Source organism: Ovis canadensis, chromosome 13 (genome assembly GCF_042477335.2).
Source record: "Ovis canadensis isolate MfBH-ARS-UI-01 breed Bighorn chromosome 13, ARS-UI_OviCan_v2, whole genome shotgun sequence".
NCBI lineage: Eukaryota > Metazoa > Chordata > Mammalia > Artiodactyla > Bovidae > Ovis > Ovis canadensis.
The window spans coordinates 63,194,068-63,212,818 of NC_091257.1; the positions used below are offsets into that span (position 1 = coordinate 63,194,068).

General features: G+C 39.7%; 1 protein-coding gene across 5 annotated transcripts in view; it reads left to right on the forward strand.

Annotated features, from left to right (window-relative positions):
• The window catches only part of MCM8 (minichromosome maintenance 8 homologous recombination repair factor), a 57,364-nt gene that overhangs the window by 31,441 nt on the left and 7,172 nt on the right, over positions 1–18,751 (forward strand). For 4 of the 5 annotated variants that reach the window (XM_069547945.1, XM_069547946.1, XM_069547948.1 and 1 more), the window contains exons 14-17: positions 1,012–1,207; positions 2,957–3,176; positions 3,508–3,717; positions 9,712–9,788. In XM_069547945.1, coding sequence (XP_069404046.1) covers positions 1,012–1,207; positions 2,957–3,176; positions 3,508–3,717; positions 9,712–9,788 — 703 coding nt within the window. The remainder of the gene's footprint in view (positions 1–1,011; positions 1,208–2,956; positions 3,177–3,507; positions 3,718–9,711; positions 9,789–18,751) is intronic. The other variant, XM_069547949.1, reaches the window with a different exon arrangement.

Sequence of the window (18,751 nt, forward strand, 5' to 3'; positions counted from 1 at the left end):
TAAAGAACAAACAAAAAACTCAAGAATATGTGACAAGACTGTATGTGGCCCACAAAAACATCAAAATTTCATCTGCCAGTTCATAGGAAAAGTTTGCCAACTCCTGCTTTAAACTTTGAAAAGTGGCAAAGAGGTAGTTTGACTTTTTCCTACCCTGTCCCCACCTCTGAGGAACTATACTAGTAATCTCGAGAATTTCCAATAATACCATCAGTTCCAGAGAGGTCTGCGCTGACTCGTCATAGAGTAGGTATACAGAGGTTTAACCATAGCAAAGCCCTTGGGGCATGACCACCAATTTATCATGGTATGAAGAGGAGGAGAGGAAAAATATTACAAGATAATGTTAGAGGGCTTCCAATAACCTGTGGATTAATATAAAATACATCTCGCACATAAAATGGCTTCATTCAGTGGTGGGTCTTCATATTTAAAGAGTTTGAGTGTACAATTAACTGTACGGTTTTATAGTCAACACCTGGTATTGCTGAGACCTGCACTCTAGTCTTCTGACTTTAGACCCATGTGTTCCTTCCCAAATCATGCTGCCCACTGTTCCCAAAAGACCCAGCTCATATAGCACCTTTTTCTTGAAACCTTTCCAGATTCCCCTTCCTCTTTTAATCCCACTCCACCCCTAGAAAATTCATATGATGATGCATATCTATTATAGTTGTTAAAATACACTATCTTGAATGTGTATATACTTAATCTCATCTGTTCAGATTTAACTCTTTAAGCTTTTTGAGGGTTATTCTCATATCTTCATTTTTGTAACCCTCACATGTAGTGCTTTGCCTGTGGAAAATGCTAATTAAATAACAGTTAAATAAGACCGATATTTTATTTGCTGTAAATCAAGTACAAATTTTGTATTGTTTGACACTTCATAATTTTACCTGTTGGAAACTTTTGGAAATATGCTTTATTGTGGAATAATTTCTTTCCTGTTAGGTTTGAAACTTGACCAAAGGAAAAATTTTTGTCTGAATTATTTTACTGTGGTTGCAGGTATCTGTGGAATAGATGAATTTGATAAAATGGGGAATCAACATCAAGCCTTGTTAGAAGCCATGGAACAGCAAAGTATTAGTCTTGCTAAGGCTGGCATGGTTTGTAGCCTCCCTGCAAGAACTTCCATCATTGCTGCTGCAAATCCAGTTGGAGGACACTACAATAAAGCCAAAACAGTTTCTGAGAATTTAAAGTAAGTCTCTTCAAATATTTATACTTTAATATATTGAATCCCTATAGATATACAAAAGATAAAGATAACTGTGGACATATATATGGATATTTTACAGAAGTTGCAACTTTCCAATAAATGTACACAAATGTGTTAGAACACTCCATTAAAGCAATGAAGTGCTATTGACATCTACTAGATTGACAGACATTTTAAATATTAATCATTATTGTCAATAGGGTGGGGAAATGGGGTCTCACATACATAGTTGGGATTTTGAAGGACAGCTTGGCATGTTTATCACTATTTTAAATGTACTTTGTTTGTTCCAGCCATTTCTTTTAGGAGTTATATTCACAGAAACAGGCACAAGAATACACACAGATATGTTGACAGGGTGGATTTTACAGCATTGTTTATCACCATCAAAAACTGGAAATGAAATGCTCATTGATAGGGAAGTAGTTGAACTATATAGTAAGACTATACTGTGGAAAGCAGCAATTAGAAGAATGAAAGTAGCTTTGCATATACTCTGATAAGGAATATGTCTGTGCTTTACTGTTAAGTGACAAGAGCATGTTATCTGCTTATTTGTATATGTGATGTGATCCTACTTTTTTCCAAAACCAGTGTTTATATCTTTATGTGAGTATGCTTCTAATTTGTATGTATGCTTCTAATTTGCTTCTTCTAATTTGTCCTGTACAGGTTGGACAAAATGTTTGGGAAGGGGAAAATAGACTCAAGTGATGCATGAGTGAAAAAAGACAAAAAGGATGCCTCAGATGAAAATTTAGAACTTTAAAAATTCTAGTGAGAAACAAAATGCTAATTTCCTAATATTTATTAATAGCTACTTTTTTTTCTTTTTTAAAAAATCTTTTGGCTACATGTTGGATCTTACTAGATCCCTGACCAGAGATCGAACCCTCACCCCTGTATTGGCAGGGTGGAGTCTTAACCACTGGACTGCCTGGGAATTGTAGAAATGGTACATAGTAAAATACACAATTTTACTTTGAGATTCTGGGTATTTCTGTACTACCAGCACCAAAAAAAGCCATCTTACTAGTGTTTCTTAGTAAAATGACAAAGTCCTAGATTGGAAAGATCAGAAAGATCCTATTGAACAAGGATCCAGGAGACTTAGATTCTGGTTTTAGAATGGTAGTCAGAGTCTAGTCTACCACTAGAATGGTAGTCAGAGTCTGTAATCATTCTGAATTTCAGTTTGTTGGTCTCAAATAAAGGAGTTATATGATTGGTAGATTCAAAAATGATTAAGTAGAACACAGCACTTTTACTATAATGACTAATAGGCATATTTAATAAAAAGTGGTGTTTTTGCTTCTAAATGGGCATAGGTGCTTTGAGAGACTCAGTGTTTTGGTGAGACAAAAATGTAAAAGATTAAGAATTTCTCAACCAGATAATCTTCAGTGTATCACAAAGCATTCTAGCTTGTAATTTCAATGATCCTAAATCATCAGAAGTCATATAGAACATAGAGAAGAATTTAGTGGTTTTGATGGTGTGAGAAAAGGCATCCTCAACATGTGGGTGCATATAAGCCTGTGTACATGTGACCTGGTATGTCTCTGGAATTGGTGGGCACATTGAATCCAGAAGCTATTGCTTGTTTCCTTAACCTAAAGCTTCATTTTTTAAGTTCTCCATGGAACTTGATTAGTAAAGAAGTGAATAAACAGCTTTCTAGGTTTTCTGTTTAATTCCAATCACTGTTTCTTCTTTCTTTCATACCTTTAGAATGGGGAGTGCCCTACTATCCAGATTTGATCTGGTCTTTATCCTGTTAGACACTCCAAATGAAGATCATGATCATTTACTCTCTGAACATGTGATTGCAATAAGGGCTGGAAAACAGAGAGCTGTTAGCAGTGCCACAGTAGCTCGTATGAATAGTCAGGATTCAAATACTTCTATACTTGAAGTGGTTTCTGATAAGCCACTATCAGAAAGACTAAAGGTAAGTTTCTTCTCTTTAATAATTTGGTTCAGTTTTGTTTGAAAGTCAGAGTTCAGTGTGTTGCTTGTTGTAGAGCAGCAGTATGTAAACTTTCTTAGCAAACACCTTTTATATTATAATATTAGAGTTTGTATAAAGTTCAGTTGAGATAATCTAAGTCAGCTAGACCAAGAGCTAGAACTGCAGAGTTTGGTTTATTTGGAGAATATAATATTTAAGTATTAGAATGTTTTAGAATATTATATTTATTTAAACAAGTTATTTTAGCAGAAAGATTTTATTTGCTACATATCCTTGTAATCTTGGGCCTTTTTAAAAAATCATGTTTTAGGTGGTTCCTGGAGAAACAATAGATCCAATTCCCCACCAGTTATTGAGAAAGTACATTGGCTACTCTCGGCAGTATGTCTATCCAAGGCTATCCACAGAAGCTGCTCAAATTCTCCAGGATTTTTACCTTGAGCTCCGGAAACAGAGCCAGCGGTTAAGTAGCTCACCAATCACTACTAGGCAGCTGGAATCTTTGATTCGTCTAACAGAGGTTCATTTATTTTAAGTTCTTGCTCTTTTGGCTTAAAAAGGGGGTAGAGGGTTATAAGATTTCTCTTAAATTTTCTGTGTAATTATTTGCTTTTCTTCCTACTGGGTAACATTAGAAATGGGTAGATAAAAATTTTAAAGGTCATGGAACTCGAAACCTATGGGATGCAGCAAAGGCAATTCTAAGAGGGAAGTTTATAGCAATACAATCCTCCCACAAGAAACAAGAAAAATAGACAACCTAACTTCACACCTAAAACAATTGGCAAAAGAACAAAAAAGCCCTCAAAATTAGTAGAAGAAATCATAAAGATCAGAGCAGAAATAAATGAAAAAGAAATGAAAGAAACAATAGTAAATATTAATAAAACTAAAAGCTAGTTCTTTGTGGAGATACATAAAATTGACAAGCCTTTAGTGAGCCACATCAAGAAAAAACAAAGAATCAAATCAACAAAATTAGAAATGAAAAAGGAGAGGTTAGAACAGTCAATGCAGAAATACAAAGGATTATAAGAGACTATTATGAACAACTATATGGCAATAAAATGGATAACCTGGAAGAAATGGACAGATTCTTAGAAAAGTTCAGTCTTCAAGACTGAACAAGGAAGAAATAGAAATTATGAATAACCCAATTACAAGCACTGAAAATTGAAGCTGTGATCAAACATCTCCCAAAAAAACAAAAGCCAAGGATGAGACGGCTTCACAGGAGAATTCTATCAAACACTTAGAGAAGAGCTAATGCCTATTCTTCTAAAATTCTTTCAATAAAATTGCAGAGGAAGGAACACTTCCAAACTCATTGCATAAGGCCGCCATCATTCTGATACCAAAACCAGACAAAGACAATACCAAAAAAGAAACATACAGGCCACTATCACTAATGAAAACAGATGTAAAAATCCTTAACAAAATTTTAGCAAACAGAATTCAGCAACACATCAAAACTTATACACTACGATCAAGTTGGGTTTATTGCAGGGATGCAAGGATTCTTCAATCAATGCAAATCAATAAATGCAGTAAACCATATGATCATCTCAATAGATGCAGAAAAAACCTTTGACAAAATTCAGCACCCATTTATAATTAAAACTCTTCAAAAAATGGGCATAGAAGGAACCTACCTCAACACAGTAACGGCCATATATGATAAGCCTACAGCCAACATTATTCTCAGTGGTGAAAAACTGAAAGCATTACCCCTAAGATCAGGAACAAGAAAAGGGTGTCCACTTTCACCACTGTTATTCAACATAGTTCTGGAAGTCCTAGCTACAGCAATCAGAGAAGAAAAATAAATAAAAGGAATCCAGACCAGAACAGAAGTAAAGCTCTCACTGTTTGCAGATGACATGACACTGTACTTAGAAAACCCTAAAAATAGTATCAGAAAATTACTAGAGCTAATCAGTGAATTTAGCAAAGTTGCAGGATACTAAATCAGTACACAGAAATCACTTGCGTTTCTATATACTAACAATGAAAAATCAGAGCAATTAAGGAATCAATCCCATTCACCATTGCAACAAAAAGAATTAAATATCTAGGGATAAACTTACTAAGGAGACAACTGTACACAGAAAGTTATAAGACACTACTGAAAGAAATCGAAGATGACGTAAACAGATCTAGAGGTATTCCATGTTCCTGGGTAGGAAGAACCAATATTGTGAAAATGACTATACTACCAAACACAATCTATAGATGCAGTGCCATCCCTATCAAATTACCAATGGCATTTTTCACAGAACTTGAACAAAAAATTTCCCAATTCATATGGAAACACAAAAGACCCCAAATAGCCAGGGCAGTCTTGAGAAAGAAGAATGGAACAAGAGGAATCAACCTTCCTGACTTCAGATTATACTACAAACCTACAGTCATCAAGACAGGATTGTTCTGGCACAAAAACAGAAATATAGACCAATGGAACAAGATAGAAAGCCCAGAAATAAACCCATGCACCTATGGGTACCTTATTTTTAACAATGGAGGCAAAGACAGCCTCTTCAGTAAATAATGCTGGGAAAACTGGACAGCTACATGTAAAAGAATGAAATGAAAACACTTCCTAACACCATACACAAAGATAAACTCAAAATGGATTAAAGACCTAAATGTAAGGCCAGAAACTATAAAACTCTTAGAGGAAAACATAGAACACTTGATGACATAAAGCAAGATCCTCCGTGACCCACCTCTGAGAGTACTGAAAATAAAGGTAACAAAGTAGGACCCAGTTAAACTTAAAAGCTTTTGCATAGCAAAGGAAACTATAAACAGGGTGAAAAGACAAGCCTCAGAATGGGAGAAAAATCACGGCAAATGAAACAACTGACAAAGGATTAATTTCCAAAATATACAAGCAGCTCATACAACTCAATACCAGAAAAACGAACAACCCAATCAAAAAGTGGGAAAAAGACCTAAACAGACATTTCTCCAAAGAATACATACAGATGGCTAACAAACACATGAAAAGATGCCCAACATCGCTCATTATTAGAAAAATGCAAATCAGAACTACAATGTGATATCACCTCACACTGGTCAGAATGGCCATCATCAAAAAAGTCTAAAAACAATAAATGCTGGAGAAGGTGTGGAGAAAAAGGAACGTTCTTGGACTGTTATTAGGAATATAAATTGATATAGCCACTATGGAAGATGGTATGGACATTCCTTAAAGAACTATGGATAAAACCACCATATGACCCAGCAATCCCATGCCTAAGCATATACCCTGCTGCTGCTACTGCTGCTAAGTTGCTTCAGTCGTGTCCGACCCCATGCAACCCCATAGATGGCAGCCCACCAGGCTCCCTTGTCCCTGGGATTCTCCAGGCAACAACACTGGAGTGGGTTGCCATTTCCTTCTCCAATGCATGAAAGTGAAAAGTGAAAGTGAAGTCGCTCAGTCATGTCCAACTCTTTGAGACCCCATGGACTACAGCTTACTAGGCTCCTCTGTCCATGGGATTTTCCAGGCAAGAGTACTGGAGTAGGGTGCCATTGCCCTCTCTCGTATACTCTGAGGAAATCAAAATTGAACAATACACATGTATCCCATTACTCATTGCAGCACTGTTTACAATAGCTAGATCATGGAAGCAACCTAGATGTCCATCAACAGATGAATGGATTAAGAAGTTTTGGTACATATACGCAATGGAATATTACTCACCCATAAAAAGGAACACATCTGAATCAGTTCTAATGAGGTGGATGAACTTAGAACCTATTATACAGAGTGAAGTAAGTCAGAAAGAGAAGGATAAATATTGTATTTTAAACTGGAAAATTCTGAAAGAGATGGGAATCCCAGACCACCTGACCTGCCTCTGTGAAATCTGTATGCTGGTCAGGAAGCAATAGTTAGAACTGGGCATGGAACAGACTGGTTCCAAATAGGAAAAGGAGTGTCTCAAGGCTGTATATTGCCATCCTGCTTGTTTAACTTATATGCAGAGTACATCATGAGAAATGCTGGACTGGATGAAGCACAAGCTGGATTCAAGATTGCTGGGAGAAATATCAATAACCTCAGATATGCAGATGACACCACCCTTGTGGCAGAAAGTGAAGAAGAACTAAAGAGCCTCTTGATGAAAGTGAACAAGGAAAGTGAAAAAGATGTCTTAAAGCTCAACATTCAGAAAACTAAGGTCATGGCATGTGGTCCCATCACTTCATGGCAATTAGATGGATAAACAGTGGCTGACTTTATTTTGGGGGCTCCAAAATCACTGTAGATGGTGACTGCAACCATGAAATTAAAAGACATTTACTCCTTGGAAAGTTCCGAGACTGCATATTAAAAAGCAGAGACGTTACTTTGCCAACAAAGGTCTGTCTAATCAAAGCTACAGTCTTTCCATTAATCATATATGGATGTGAGAGTTGGACAAAAAGAAGGCTAGGCGCTGAAGAATTGATGCTTTTGAACTGTGGTGTTGGACAAGACTCTTGAGAGTCCCTTGGACTGCAAGGAGATCCAACCAGTCCCATTCTAAAAGAGATCAATCCTGAGTGTTCATTGGAAGGAGTGATGTTGAAGCTGAAACTCCAATACTTTGGCCACCTGATGCGAAGAGCTGAGTCAATTGAAAAGACCCCCAAAGTCAATTGAAAAGATTGAAGGCAGGAGAAGGGGATGACAGAAGATGAGATGTTTGATGGCATCTCCGACTCAATGGACATGAGTTTGGGTGAACTCTGGGAGTTGGTGATGGACAGGGTGGCCTGGCATGCTGTGGTCCATGGGGTTGCAAAGAGTTGGACACAACTGAACGACTGAACAGAACGCGTATATACGGAATCTAGATAAATGGTACTAAAGAGTTTATTTACAGGGCAGCAGTGGAAAAACAGACATAGAAAATATACTTATGGACATGAGGAGAAGGGAGGAGGGGTTGAGATCAATGGAAAGAGTAACATGGAAACTTACCATATGTAAAATAGGTAGCCAATGGGAGTTTGCTGTATGGCTCAGGAAACTCAAACATGGGCTCTGTATCAACCTAGAGGGGTAGGATGGGGAGGGAGACAGGAGGGAGTTGCAAAAGGAAGGGGATATATGTATATCTATGGCTGATTCATGTTGAGGTTTGACAGAAAGCAACAAAATTCCAGAAAGCAGTTATCCTTCAGTTCAGTTCAGTTCCGTCACTCAGTTGTGTCTTTGACTCTTTGTGACCCCATGGACTGCAGCACACCAGACCTCCCTGTCCATCACCAACTCCTGGAGTTTACTCAAACTCATGCCCATTGAGTTGGTGATGCCATCCAACCATCTCATCCTCTGTCATCCCCTTCTCCTCCCGCCTTCAATCTTTCCCAGCATGAGGGTCTTTCAGATGACTCAGCTCTTTGCATCAGGTGGCCAAAGTATTGGAGTTTCAGCTTCAACATCAGTCCTTCCAATGAATATTCACAACTGATCTCCGTTAGGATGGACTGGTTGGATATCCTTGCAGTCCAAGGGACTCTCAAGAGTCTTCTCCAATACCACAGTTCAAAAGCATGAATTCTTTGGTGCTCAGCTTTCTTTATAGTCAAACTCTTACATCCATACATGACTACTGGAAAAACCATAGCCTTGATTAGATGGACCTTTGTTGGCAAAGTAATGTCTCTGCTTTTTTGAATTATCCTTCAATAAAATATAAATAGAAAAAATAAAAGGTTGTCATGGGACTTCCCTGGCAGTCCAGTGGTTAAAGCTCCCTGGTCCCAATGCAGGGGGCACTGGTTTGATCCCTGGTTGGGGAACTAAGATCCTGCATGCCCCAAGGCAAGGTGTAAAAAGAAGGTTGTGGTACATTTAACATATCAAGCAATGTTTAGCCATTTTTTAAAAGCAGGACCAGTTACATACCATGTAGTGTTTTTTTGTTTGTTGGTTTGGTTTGGTTTTTTCTTTAATGACACTTAGGGAACTCTTGAAGTTTGAAGATTCCTTAGGTTAAATAAGAATTTAGGTATTCAAAAATGAGCATATGGTAAGATGGAATGTGTCAAATATCTTAGCAGTGTTTGATTTGATACATGACGGGTTTGTAAGTGCCTATTTTTCTAACAGCATTATCTCTCTTCACAAGTATGGAATGCTAAGAGAACTCTGGCAGTTAAAGTTAGCTGGGTTACAGTTTGAGCTTTTTGCTTCTAGAATCTGATTAACTCATCTTTGTTGTTTTAACAAATTAATAGTTAGGCATGATTTCCTGAAAGGCATAATCAAATCTTCTGGAATGAACATTCAGAAAGGTGTGTTAGTAGATAAAAATTGATTTAAAAATTAGTGATAATTGTCAATTCAAGCTGTTGATAATATTTTAAAATTCTGACTTTTTATATTGTAGTCTCTCCCTACAGAAGTTTTTGTGTAAAATTAATAAATGAAATAAGCTTAGATATACTCGAGCTGCTCAACATTAAATATATTTATCTTTTGTTATCTGAAGATGGTTGTTTTCTTTTAAAGGCACGAGCAAGGTTGGAATTGAGAGAGGAAGCAACTAAAGAAGATGCTGAGGACATAGTTGAAATTATGAAATACAGGTAAGAATACATTTTTAAATGCTATTTTAAATGAAATAAAACATTCATGAAATGAAACATTCATGAAATGAAATAAAATGGTCATCATTCTGTCTCAATTTATATATTTAATTAGGCCAAGCAAAATTAGTTTTAGTTAATGCATTTGATCACTTATTTTCCTCAGAACAAATTCTACTTTCCTGGCTTGAAATATTCCTATGTAAATAATCTTTATATGTTAAAAAAATTGTTTTTTGAATGAGTAATTTTAAAATTGGGTCATTTTAAAATATTTATTTGGCTGCCTTGGGTCTTAGTTGTAGCATGTGGGATCTTTGTTGCAGCCTGCAGACTCTCTATAGGCTTGGTTACCCTGAGGCATGTGGGATCTCAGTTCCCAGACCAGGTATTGAACCTGCGTCCCCTGCATTGCATAGCGGATTCTTAAGCACTGGACTAACAGGGAAGTCCCTGAATGATTATTGATACATTCACATAGTTCTAAAATCAATTTAAAAAAAAAGTACTTTGAGAAGGCTTGCCTCATCCTATTTACTCTCCACCCTTCCTCTTTACCAGGACACCCATTCAGTTCAGTTCAGTTCATTTCAGTCACTCAGTCGTGTCCGACTCTTTGCAACCCCATGAATCGCAGCATGCCAGGCCTCCCTGTCCATCACCAACTCCCGGAGTTCACTCAGACTCAGGTCCATTGAGTCCGTGATGCCATCCAGCCATCTCATCCTCGGTGGTCCCCTTCTCCTCCTGCCAGCATGAGAGTCTTTTCCAATGCGTCAGGTCTTCACATGAGGTGGCCAAAGCACTGGAGTTTCAGCTTCAGCATTATTCCTTCCAAAGAAATCCCAGGGCTGATCTCCTTCAGAATGGACTGGTTGGATCTCCTTGCAGTCCAAGGGACTCTCAAGAGTCTTCTCCAACACCACAGTTCAAAAGCATCAATTCTTTGGTGCTCAGCTTTCTTCACAGTCCAACTGTCACATCCATACATGACCACTGGAAAAACCATAGTCTTGACTAGATGCACCTTAGTCGGCAAAGTAATGTCTCTGCTTTTGAATATGCTATCTAGGTTGGTCATAACTTTTCTTCCAAGGAGTAAGTGTCTTTTAAATTCATGGCTGCAGTCACCATCTGCAGTGAGTTTGAAGCCCAAAAAAATAGTCAGACACTGTTTCCACTGTTTCTCCATCTATTTCCCATGAAGTGATGGGACCAGATGCCATGATCTTTGTTTTCTGAATGGTGAGCTTTAAGCCAACTTTTTCACTCTCCTCTTTTACTTTCACCAAGAGGCGTTTGAGTTCCTCTTCACTTTCTGCCATAAGGGTGATGTCATCTGCATATCTGAGGTTATTGATATTTCTCCTGGCAATCTTGATTCCAGCTTGTGTTTCTTCCAGTCCAGAGTTTCTCATGATGTACTCTGCATAGAAGTTAAATAAGCAGGGTGACAGTATACAGCCTTGATGTACTCCTTTTCCTATTTGGAACCAGTCTGTTGTTCCATGGCCAATTCTGACTGTTGCTTCCTGGCCTGCATACAGATTTCTCAAGAGGCAGGTCAGTTGGTCTGGTATTCCCATCTCTTTCAGAATTTTCCACAGTTTCTTGTGATCCACACAGTCAAAGGCTTTGGCATAGTCAATAAAGCAGAAGTAGATGTTTTTCTGGAACTCTCTTGCTTTTTCCATGATCCAGCGGATGTTGGCAATTTGATCTCTGGTTCCTCTGCCTTTTCTAAAACCAGCTTGAACATCAGGAAGTTCACAGTTCATGTATTGCTGAAGCCTGGCTTGGAGAATTTTGAGCATTACTTTACTAGCGTGTGAGATGAGTGCAATTGTGCGGTAGTTTGAGCATTCTTTGGCATTGCCTTTCTTTCATTACTTTCTTATAAATAGCATATGACTTACACTATTGTTCTGTACTTTATATATCAAAATGATTATCACACTGCACGTCCATCACCAACCACACAGTTACAATTTATTTTCTTGTGATGAGAACTTTAAAGATCTCCTCTCTAGCAACTTTCAAATATATAATACAGTATTACTTATATTGTAATGCTTATATTACTTAAATTTATAACTGGAAACTTGTACCTTTTGACCTCCTTCACCCATTTCACCCACCCCACCCCTTACCATCCCCTGCTCCTCCCCACCCCCCCAGCCTCTAGCAACTGCCAATCCATTTTCTTATATCTTTATAAGAAAGATATAAGTTTTTTTTAATTTGACAGTATATCTAGGGATCTTTCCTTATTAGGACATAGAAAGGTTTTTTTTACAGCTACATAGTATTCTATTGTTTAGATATACTCTGATATACCATAGTTTATTTAATCAGTCACCCATTGCTAGACACATGAACATTTTCCATTCTTTTGCTATTGCAAACAGTGCTACAATGAGTAATCTCTATGGGATACTTCATGTGTGGTAAGTGTATTCTAAGAAATGATATTTCTGGGTTCAAGGATCAATAAATGCATTAGGATTTGACAAACATTGCTAGTATGTGACTTTTGCATTTTATATCATTTGGTAGATCATATTTCTTAGAAGACAGAAAAGAAAAAAAGTTTGTATTTTAACTGATAATATATGACTACCTTAGACATGCGGTTTTTGAAAAAATCAATTAACCTAGAAGAACACATCAGATGGTAAACTGCTTGTGGTCAAGGACAACAAACAAAGACACAGACAAAGACACATGTTTTTTGTTTTTGTGCTTCTTGTGCTTTTTGGTTTCCTATTATGCACGTTAACTTTTAAGAAGTGGCATATGAGAAAACATCTTATTCTGATTATTTTAGATAGGCATTTCAGTTAAAAATTTTTTAATAGGTTTACGCATTCATATACCTCAAAATTCCAAAGTTCAAACAGTATTTAATGGTAAAAGTTTCTTCATATACTGTTAACTAGCTACCTAGTTCTTCCTCTTCCCTAGTGACAACAAATCAATTTTTGTGTGATTTCAGATAAAAAATATGCATTACAACTCCATATCTGTATATTCTTTTCCCCCTTTTATAGACAAAAGGTAGCATACACATTCTGTACCTCAGTTTTTTCACTAAGAAAATGATCTTGAAATCATTCCATGTCAATGCCTAAAGAGTGTCTGTTTATTTTTCACAACTGCAGTGTTTCATTGTGTGGCTTTATCATAATTTAGAAATTAGTTCTTTTTAATATGCTCTCACAGTACTTAAAATATAAATCTGTTAGGAATCTGAGGCGGCAAAAATACTAATTAAAGATGAAATTATTTTGTTAAGTAATTTTTTTTTCCCTAAGAGCTACTGTTCTGGGCTTGCTTGGAGTCAGGACCAATTGTTTCTCTTTAGCTCTGAGTAAAAGTGGTACAGCACTGCTGCCAGAGTGTGGGCTTTAAAATCTGTCCTGGAGCTGCCATGGACACGGATGGACAGGGAGGGATGCCATGGATGGACAGAGAAGCCTGGCGGGCCACAGTCCATGGGGTTGCAAAGAGTCAGACATGACTGGGCAACTGAACTGAACTGGAGCTGCATTGGCAAGTTACACTCTGCTTTTCAGTCTCCTTTTGTGTAGAACTCAGCACAAAGGATTGTGTTCTGAGATCTTGGATGTGGGGTATCTCTTCATGGCTGCTCTAGCAAAGCGCAGCCGCTGCTCCTTACCTTGGACGAGGGGTATCTCCTCACCGCTGCCCCTCCTGACCTTGAACGTGGAATAGGCCCTCCTGCGCCACACAGCCACCACTCCTTGGACATGGGGTGGCTCCTCCCAGCTGCCGCCCCTGGCCTCGGACGTGGGGTAGCTCCTCTCGGCTACTCTTGCGCTGTGGTAGCCTGGCAGTCTGAACTGCCGCCCTGACCTCGGACGTGGGGTAGCTCCTCTCGGCCGTTCCTGCGCCGTCGCAGCCTGGCACTGTCGGCCGCTGCCCCTGACCTCAGACATGGGGTAACTCCTCTTGGCCGCCACCCCTCAGCCATGGGGTCCTCCAGGCTTCTGCCCCTGACCTCGGAGGTGGGGTAGCTCCTGTCAGCCGCACTATGTGCTCTGGTCGCAGCTGCCCGCGCTGTGTGTGCCCATCGCAGATAGCAAAAAACATGTCCTTTTCATTATAGGGGACTGGAATGCAAAAGTAGGAAGTCAAGAAACACCTGGAGTAACAGGCAAATTTGGCCTTGCAATATGGAATGAAGCAGGTCAAAGATTAATAGAGTTTTGCCAAGAAAATGCACTGGTCATAGCAAACACTGTCTTCCAACAACACAAAAGACTCTACACATGGACATCACCAGATGGTCAACACCAAAATCAGATTGATTATATTCTTTGCAGCCAAAGATGGAGAAGCTCTATACAGTCAACAAAAACAAGACCAGGAGCTGACTGTGGCTCACATCCTGAACTTCTTATTGCCAAATTCAGACTTAAATTTGAAGAAAGTAGGGAAAACCAATAGACCATTCAAGTATGACCTAAATCAAATCCCTTATGATTATACAGTGGAAGTGAGAAATAGATTTAAGGGTCTAGATCTGATAGAGTGCCTGATGAACTATGGACTGATGCTCGGGACACTGTACAGGAGACAAGGATCTACACCATCCCCATGGAAAAGAAATGCAAAACAGCAAAATGGCTGTCTGGGGAGGCCTTACAAATAGCTGTGAAAAGAAGAGAAGCAAAAAGCAAAGGTGAAAAGGAAAGATATAAGCATCTGAATGCAGAAATTCCAAAGAATAGCAAGAAGAGATAAGAAAGGCTTCCTCAGTGATCAATGCAAAGAAAGAGAGCAAAACAACAGAATGGGAAAGACTAGAGATCTCTTGAAGAAAATCAGAGATACCAAAGAACATTTCATGCAAAGGAGGGCTCGATAAAGGACAGAAATGGTATGGACCTAACAGAAGCAGAAGATGTTAAGAAGAGGTGGCAAGAATACACGGAAGAACTGTACAAAAAAGATCTTCACGACCAAGATAATCACAATGTTGTGATCACTCACCTAGAGCCAAACATCCTGGAATGTGGGGTCTAGTGGTCCTTAGAAAGCATCACTATGAACAAAGCTAGTGGAGGTGATGGAATTCCAGGTGAGCTATTTCAAATCCTGAAAGATGATGGTGTGAAAGTGCTGCACTCAATATGCCAGCAAATGTGGAAAACTCAGCAGTGGCCACAGGACTGGAAAAGGTCAGTTTTCATTCCAATTCCAAAGAAAGGCAATACCAAAGAATGCTCAAACTACCGCACAATTGCACTCATCTCACACGCTAATAAAGTAATGCTCAAAATTCTCCAAGCCAGGCTTCAGCAATACCTGAACCGTGAACTCCCTGATGTTCAAGCTGGTTTTAGAAAAGGCAGAGGAACCAGAGATCAAATTGCCAACATCCGCTGGATCATGGAAAAAGCAAGAGAGTTCCAGAAAAACATCTGCTTTATTGACTATGCCAAAGCCTTTGACTGTGTGGATCACAAGAAACTGTGGAAAATTCTGAAAGAGATAGGAATACCAGACCAACTGACCTGCCTCTTGAGAAACCTATATGCAGGTCAGGAAGCAACAGTTAGAACTGGACATGGAACAACAGACTGGTTCCAAATAGGAAAAGGAATATGTCAAGGCTGTATATTGTCACCCTGCTTATTTAACTTCTATGCAGAGTACATCACGAGAAACTCTGGACTGGAAGAAGCACAAGCTGGAATCAAGATGGCCAGAAATATGAGAAATATTGGGAGAAATATCAATAACCTCAGATATGCAGATGACACCACCCTTATGGCAGAAAGTGAAGGGGAACTCAAAAGCCTCTTGATGAAAATGAAAGTGGAGAGTGAAAAAGTTGTCTTAAAGCTCAACATTCAGAAAACGAAGATCATTGCATCTGGTCCCATCACTTCATGGGAAATAGATGGGGAAACATTGGAAACAGTGTCAGACTTTATTTTGGGGGGCTCCAAAATCACTGTAGATGGTGACTGCAGCCATGAATTTAAGACACTTACTCCTTGGAAGGAAAGTTATGACCAACCTAGATAGCATGTTGAAAAGCAGAGATATTACTTTGCCAACAAAGGTCCGTCTAGTCAACGCTATGGTTTTGAACTGTGGTGTTGGAGAAGACTCTTGAGAGTCCCTTGGACTGCAGGGAGACCCAACCAGTCCATTCTGAAGGAGATGAGCCCTGGGATTTCTTTGGAAGGAATAATGCTGAAGCTGAAACTCCAGTACTTTGGCCTCCTCATGGGAAGAGTTGACTCATTGGAAAAGACTCTGATGCTGGGAGGGATTAGGGGCAGGAGGAGAAGGGGACGACAGAGGATGAGATGGCTGGATGGCATCACTGACTCGATGGACGTGAGTCTGAGTGAACTCCAGGAGTTGGTGATGGACAGGGAGGCCTGGTGTGCTGCGATTCATGGATCGCAAGAATCGGACAGGACTGAGTAACTGAACTGAAGGCTAAATAAAGTGACAAATGTGATTCTGACACTTTAGTGGACACTCAGTAAACACTATCAATATTGCCAGCTTTGGTGATATGATGATGAGATTGTACAGATAACTTTTACTGTGACTAATTGCACACATTGAAGCTTTCAAAAACTGGCAGATCTCATGTCACAGATCAGAAGTTTCCAAAATTGCCCCTTTCAAAGAATTTCTTGATTCTGACCTTTAGAGCTCTCCGTATACATTGTCCAGTAGCTCTGAGCTTCAGATCCTTTCTTCTGTCTTTACACAGAGAGATTTACCTAGCTGTTTCTTCACCCCCTAACTTGTCCCCAGAGGACACCCTGTTCCCTCTAGTGCCTCTGGAAGCATGCTGTATGGGTAGAAGGGCACCCATGCTATTGCCCAAACATCTAAGCATTAAGTTGCAAGTTGTTTCTTGCCCTTTTAGGTAATCTGTACAAGAAGCAGAACTTTTCTTCTTAAATCAACATGTCAGAATTTGTCAGCAACAGTGAGGTTACGCTTACCGTTTTTGAAGCTTTAAACACTCTTGAATTGATAGCTCTTAATTTTTTATTGCTAGCACAAGAGCAGCTGTCTCATAATGAGTAAAATTACTAACAATAATGACTACCAATTTTTCATCCATGATCCAGGGCAAAAGGAGCAGTGATCCCCACACAAGACTGGGCCAGACCTGCCTCTGAGTGTTTGAGGATCTCTGCGGAGGCTTGGGTCAACAGTGGCCTGCCATGGGGACAGGGCCACTGGCAGCAGTAGTCCTGGGAGGCATGACATGTGTCGTAAGTCCTCTTGGAGGAGGTAGTTGCCATTAGCCCCACCATACAACCTCTGGGTGGGTGATCAACAAACTGGAGAACAATTATACTGAAGAAGTCGCACTGTTGTGAAAGTTCTAGGCTCCACAACAGACTTCCAAACCTGAGGATACAGCAAAGGGACTGAGAATCCCCAGGGAATCTGACTTTGAAGGTCAGCGGGATTTGATTACAGAACTTCCACAGGACTGGAGAAACAGAGAGTCTTGGAGGGCACAAACAAAATATTGTGCAAACCAGGTTCCAAGAGAAAGGAGCAGAGACCCCACAAGAGACTGAGCCAGAGTTGCCTGTGAGTGTTTGAGAGTGTCAAGCAGAGGTGTGGGTTGACAGTGGCCTGCTGCAGGGTCAGGGACAGTGGCAGCAGCAGTTCTGGGTGGTGCAGCATGCTGGCATAAATCCTTTTGGAGGAGTTCTGCCATTACCCCTACCATAGTTTGGCTTCAGGCCAAACTATAGGGAGGGAGCACAGTCCCTCCCATCAGCAGAAAACTGGATTAAAGATTTACTGAGCATGGCCATGCCCACCAGAAGAAGACCCAGTTTTCCCCACAGTCAGCCCCTCTTATCAGGAAGCTTGCACAAGCCTCTTATTCATTAGAGAGCAGACAGAATGAACACCACAGTCACAGAAAAATTACCAAAATGATCACATGGATCACAGCTTTGTGTAAGTCAATGAAGCTATGAGCCATGCCATGTAGGGACACCCAAGATGGATAGGTCATGGTGGAGACTTCTGATGAAATTTGGTCCACCGGAGAAAGGAATGACAAACCACTTCAGCATTCTTGCCTTGAGAACCCCATGAACATTATCAAAAGGCAAAAAGATATGATACAGAAAGATGAATCCCCCAGGTAATTCTATGCATGCAAGTCTCTTCATTCCTGTTAGACTCTTTGCAGCCCTATGTACTGTAGCCCAACAGGCACCTCTATCCATGGGACTCTCCATGCAAGAATACTGGAGTGGGTTGCCATTTCCTGCTGCAGGGGATTTTCCTGATCCATGGATCAAACCCACCTCATGTCTCCTGCACTGGCGGGTGGGTTCTTTGCCAGTAGTGCAACCTGGGAAGCCCAAGTGGTTAGGTATCCAATATGCTACTGGAGAATAGTGGAGAAACAGCTCCAGAAGGAATGAAGAGGCTGAGCCAAAGTGGAAACAACGTCCAGTTGTGGATGTGTCTGGTGGTGAAAGTAAAGTCCAGGGCTGTAAAGAACAGTATTGCATAAGAACCTGGGATGTTAGGTCATGATCAAGGTAAATTGAAAGCAGTCAAACAGGAGATGGCAAGAATGAGTATCAACATCTTAGGAATTGGTGAACTAAAAAGATGGTAATGGGTGAATTTAGATGACCAATATATCTACTACTATGGGCAAGAATCCCTTAGAAGAAAGGGAGTAGCCCTCACAGTCAAAAAAAGAATCTGAAATGCAGTACTTGGGAGTGCAGTCTCAAAAACAATAGAATGATCTCAGTTCTTTTCCAAGACAAACCATTCAGCATCACAGGAATCCAAGTCTATGCACCACCCAACAATTAATGCCAAAGAAGTTGAACAGTTCTATGAAGACCTTCTAGAATGAACACCAAAAAAAGGATGTACTTTTCATCATAGGGAGTTAGATTGCAAAAGTGGGA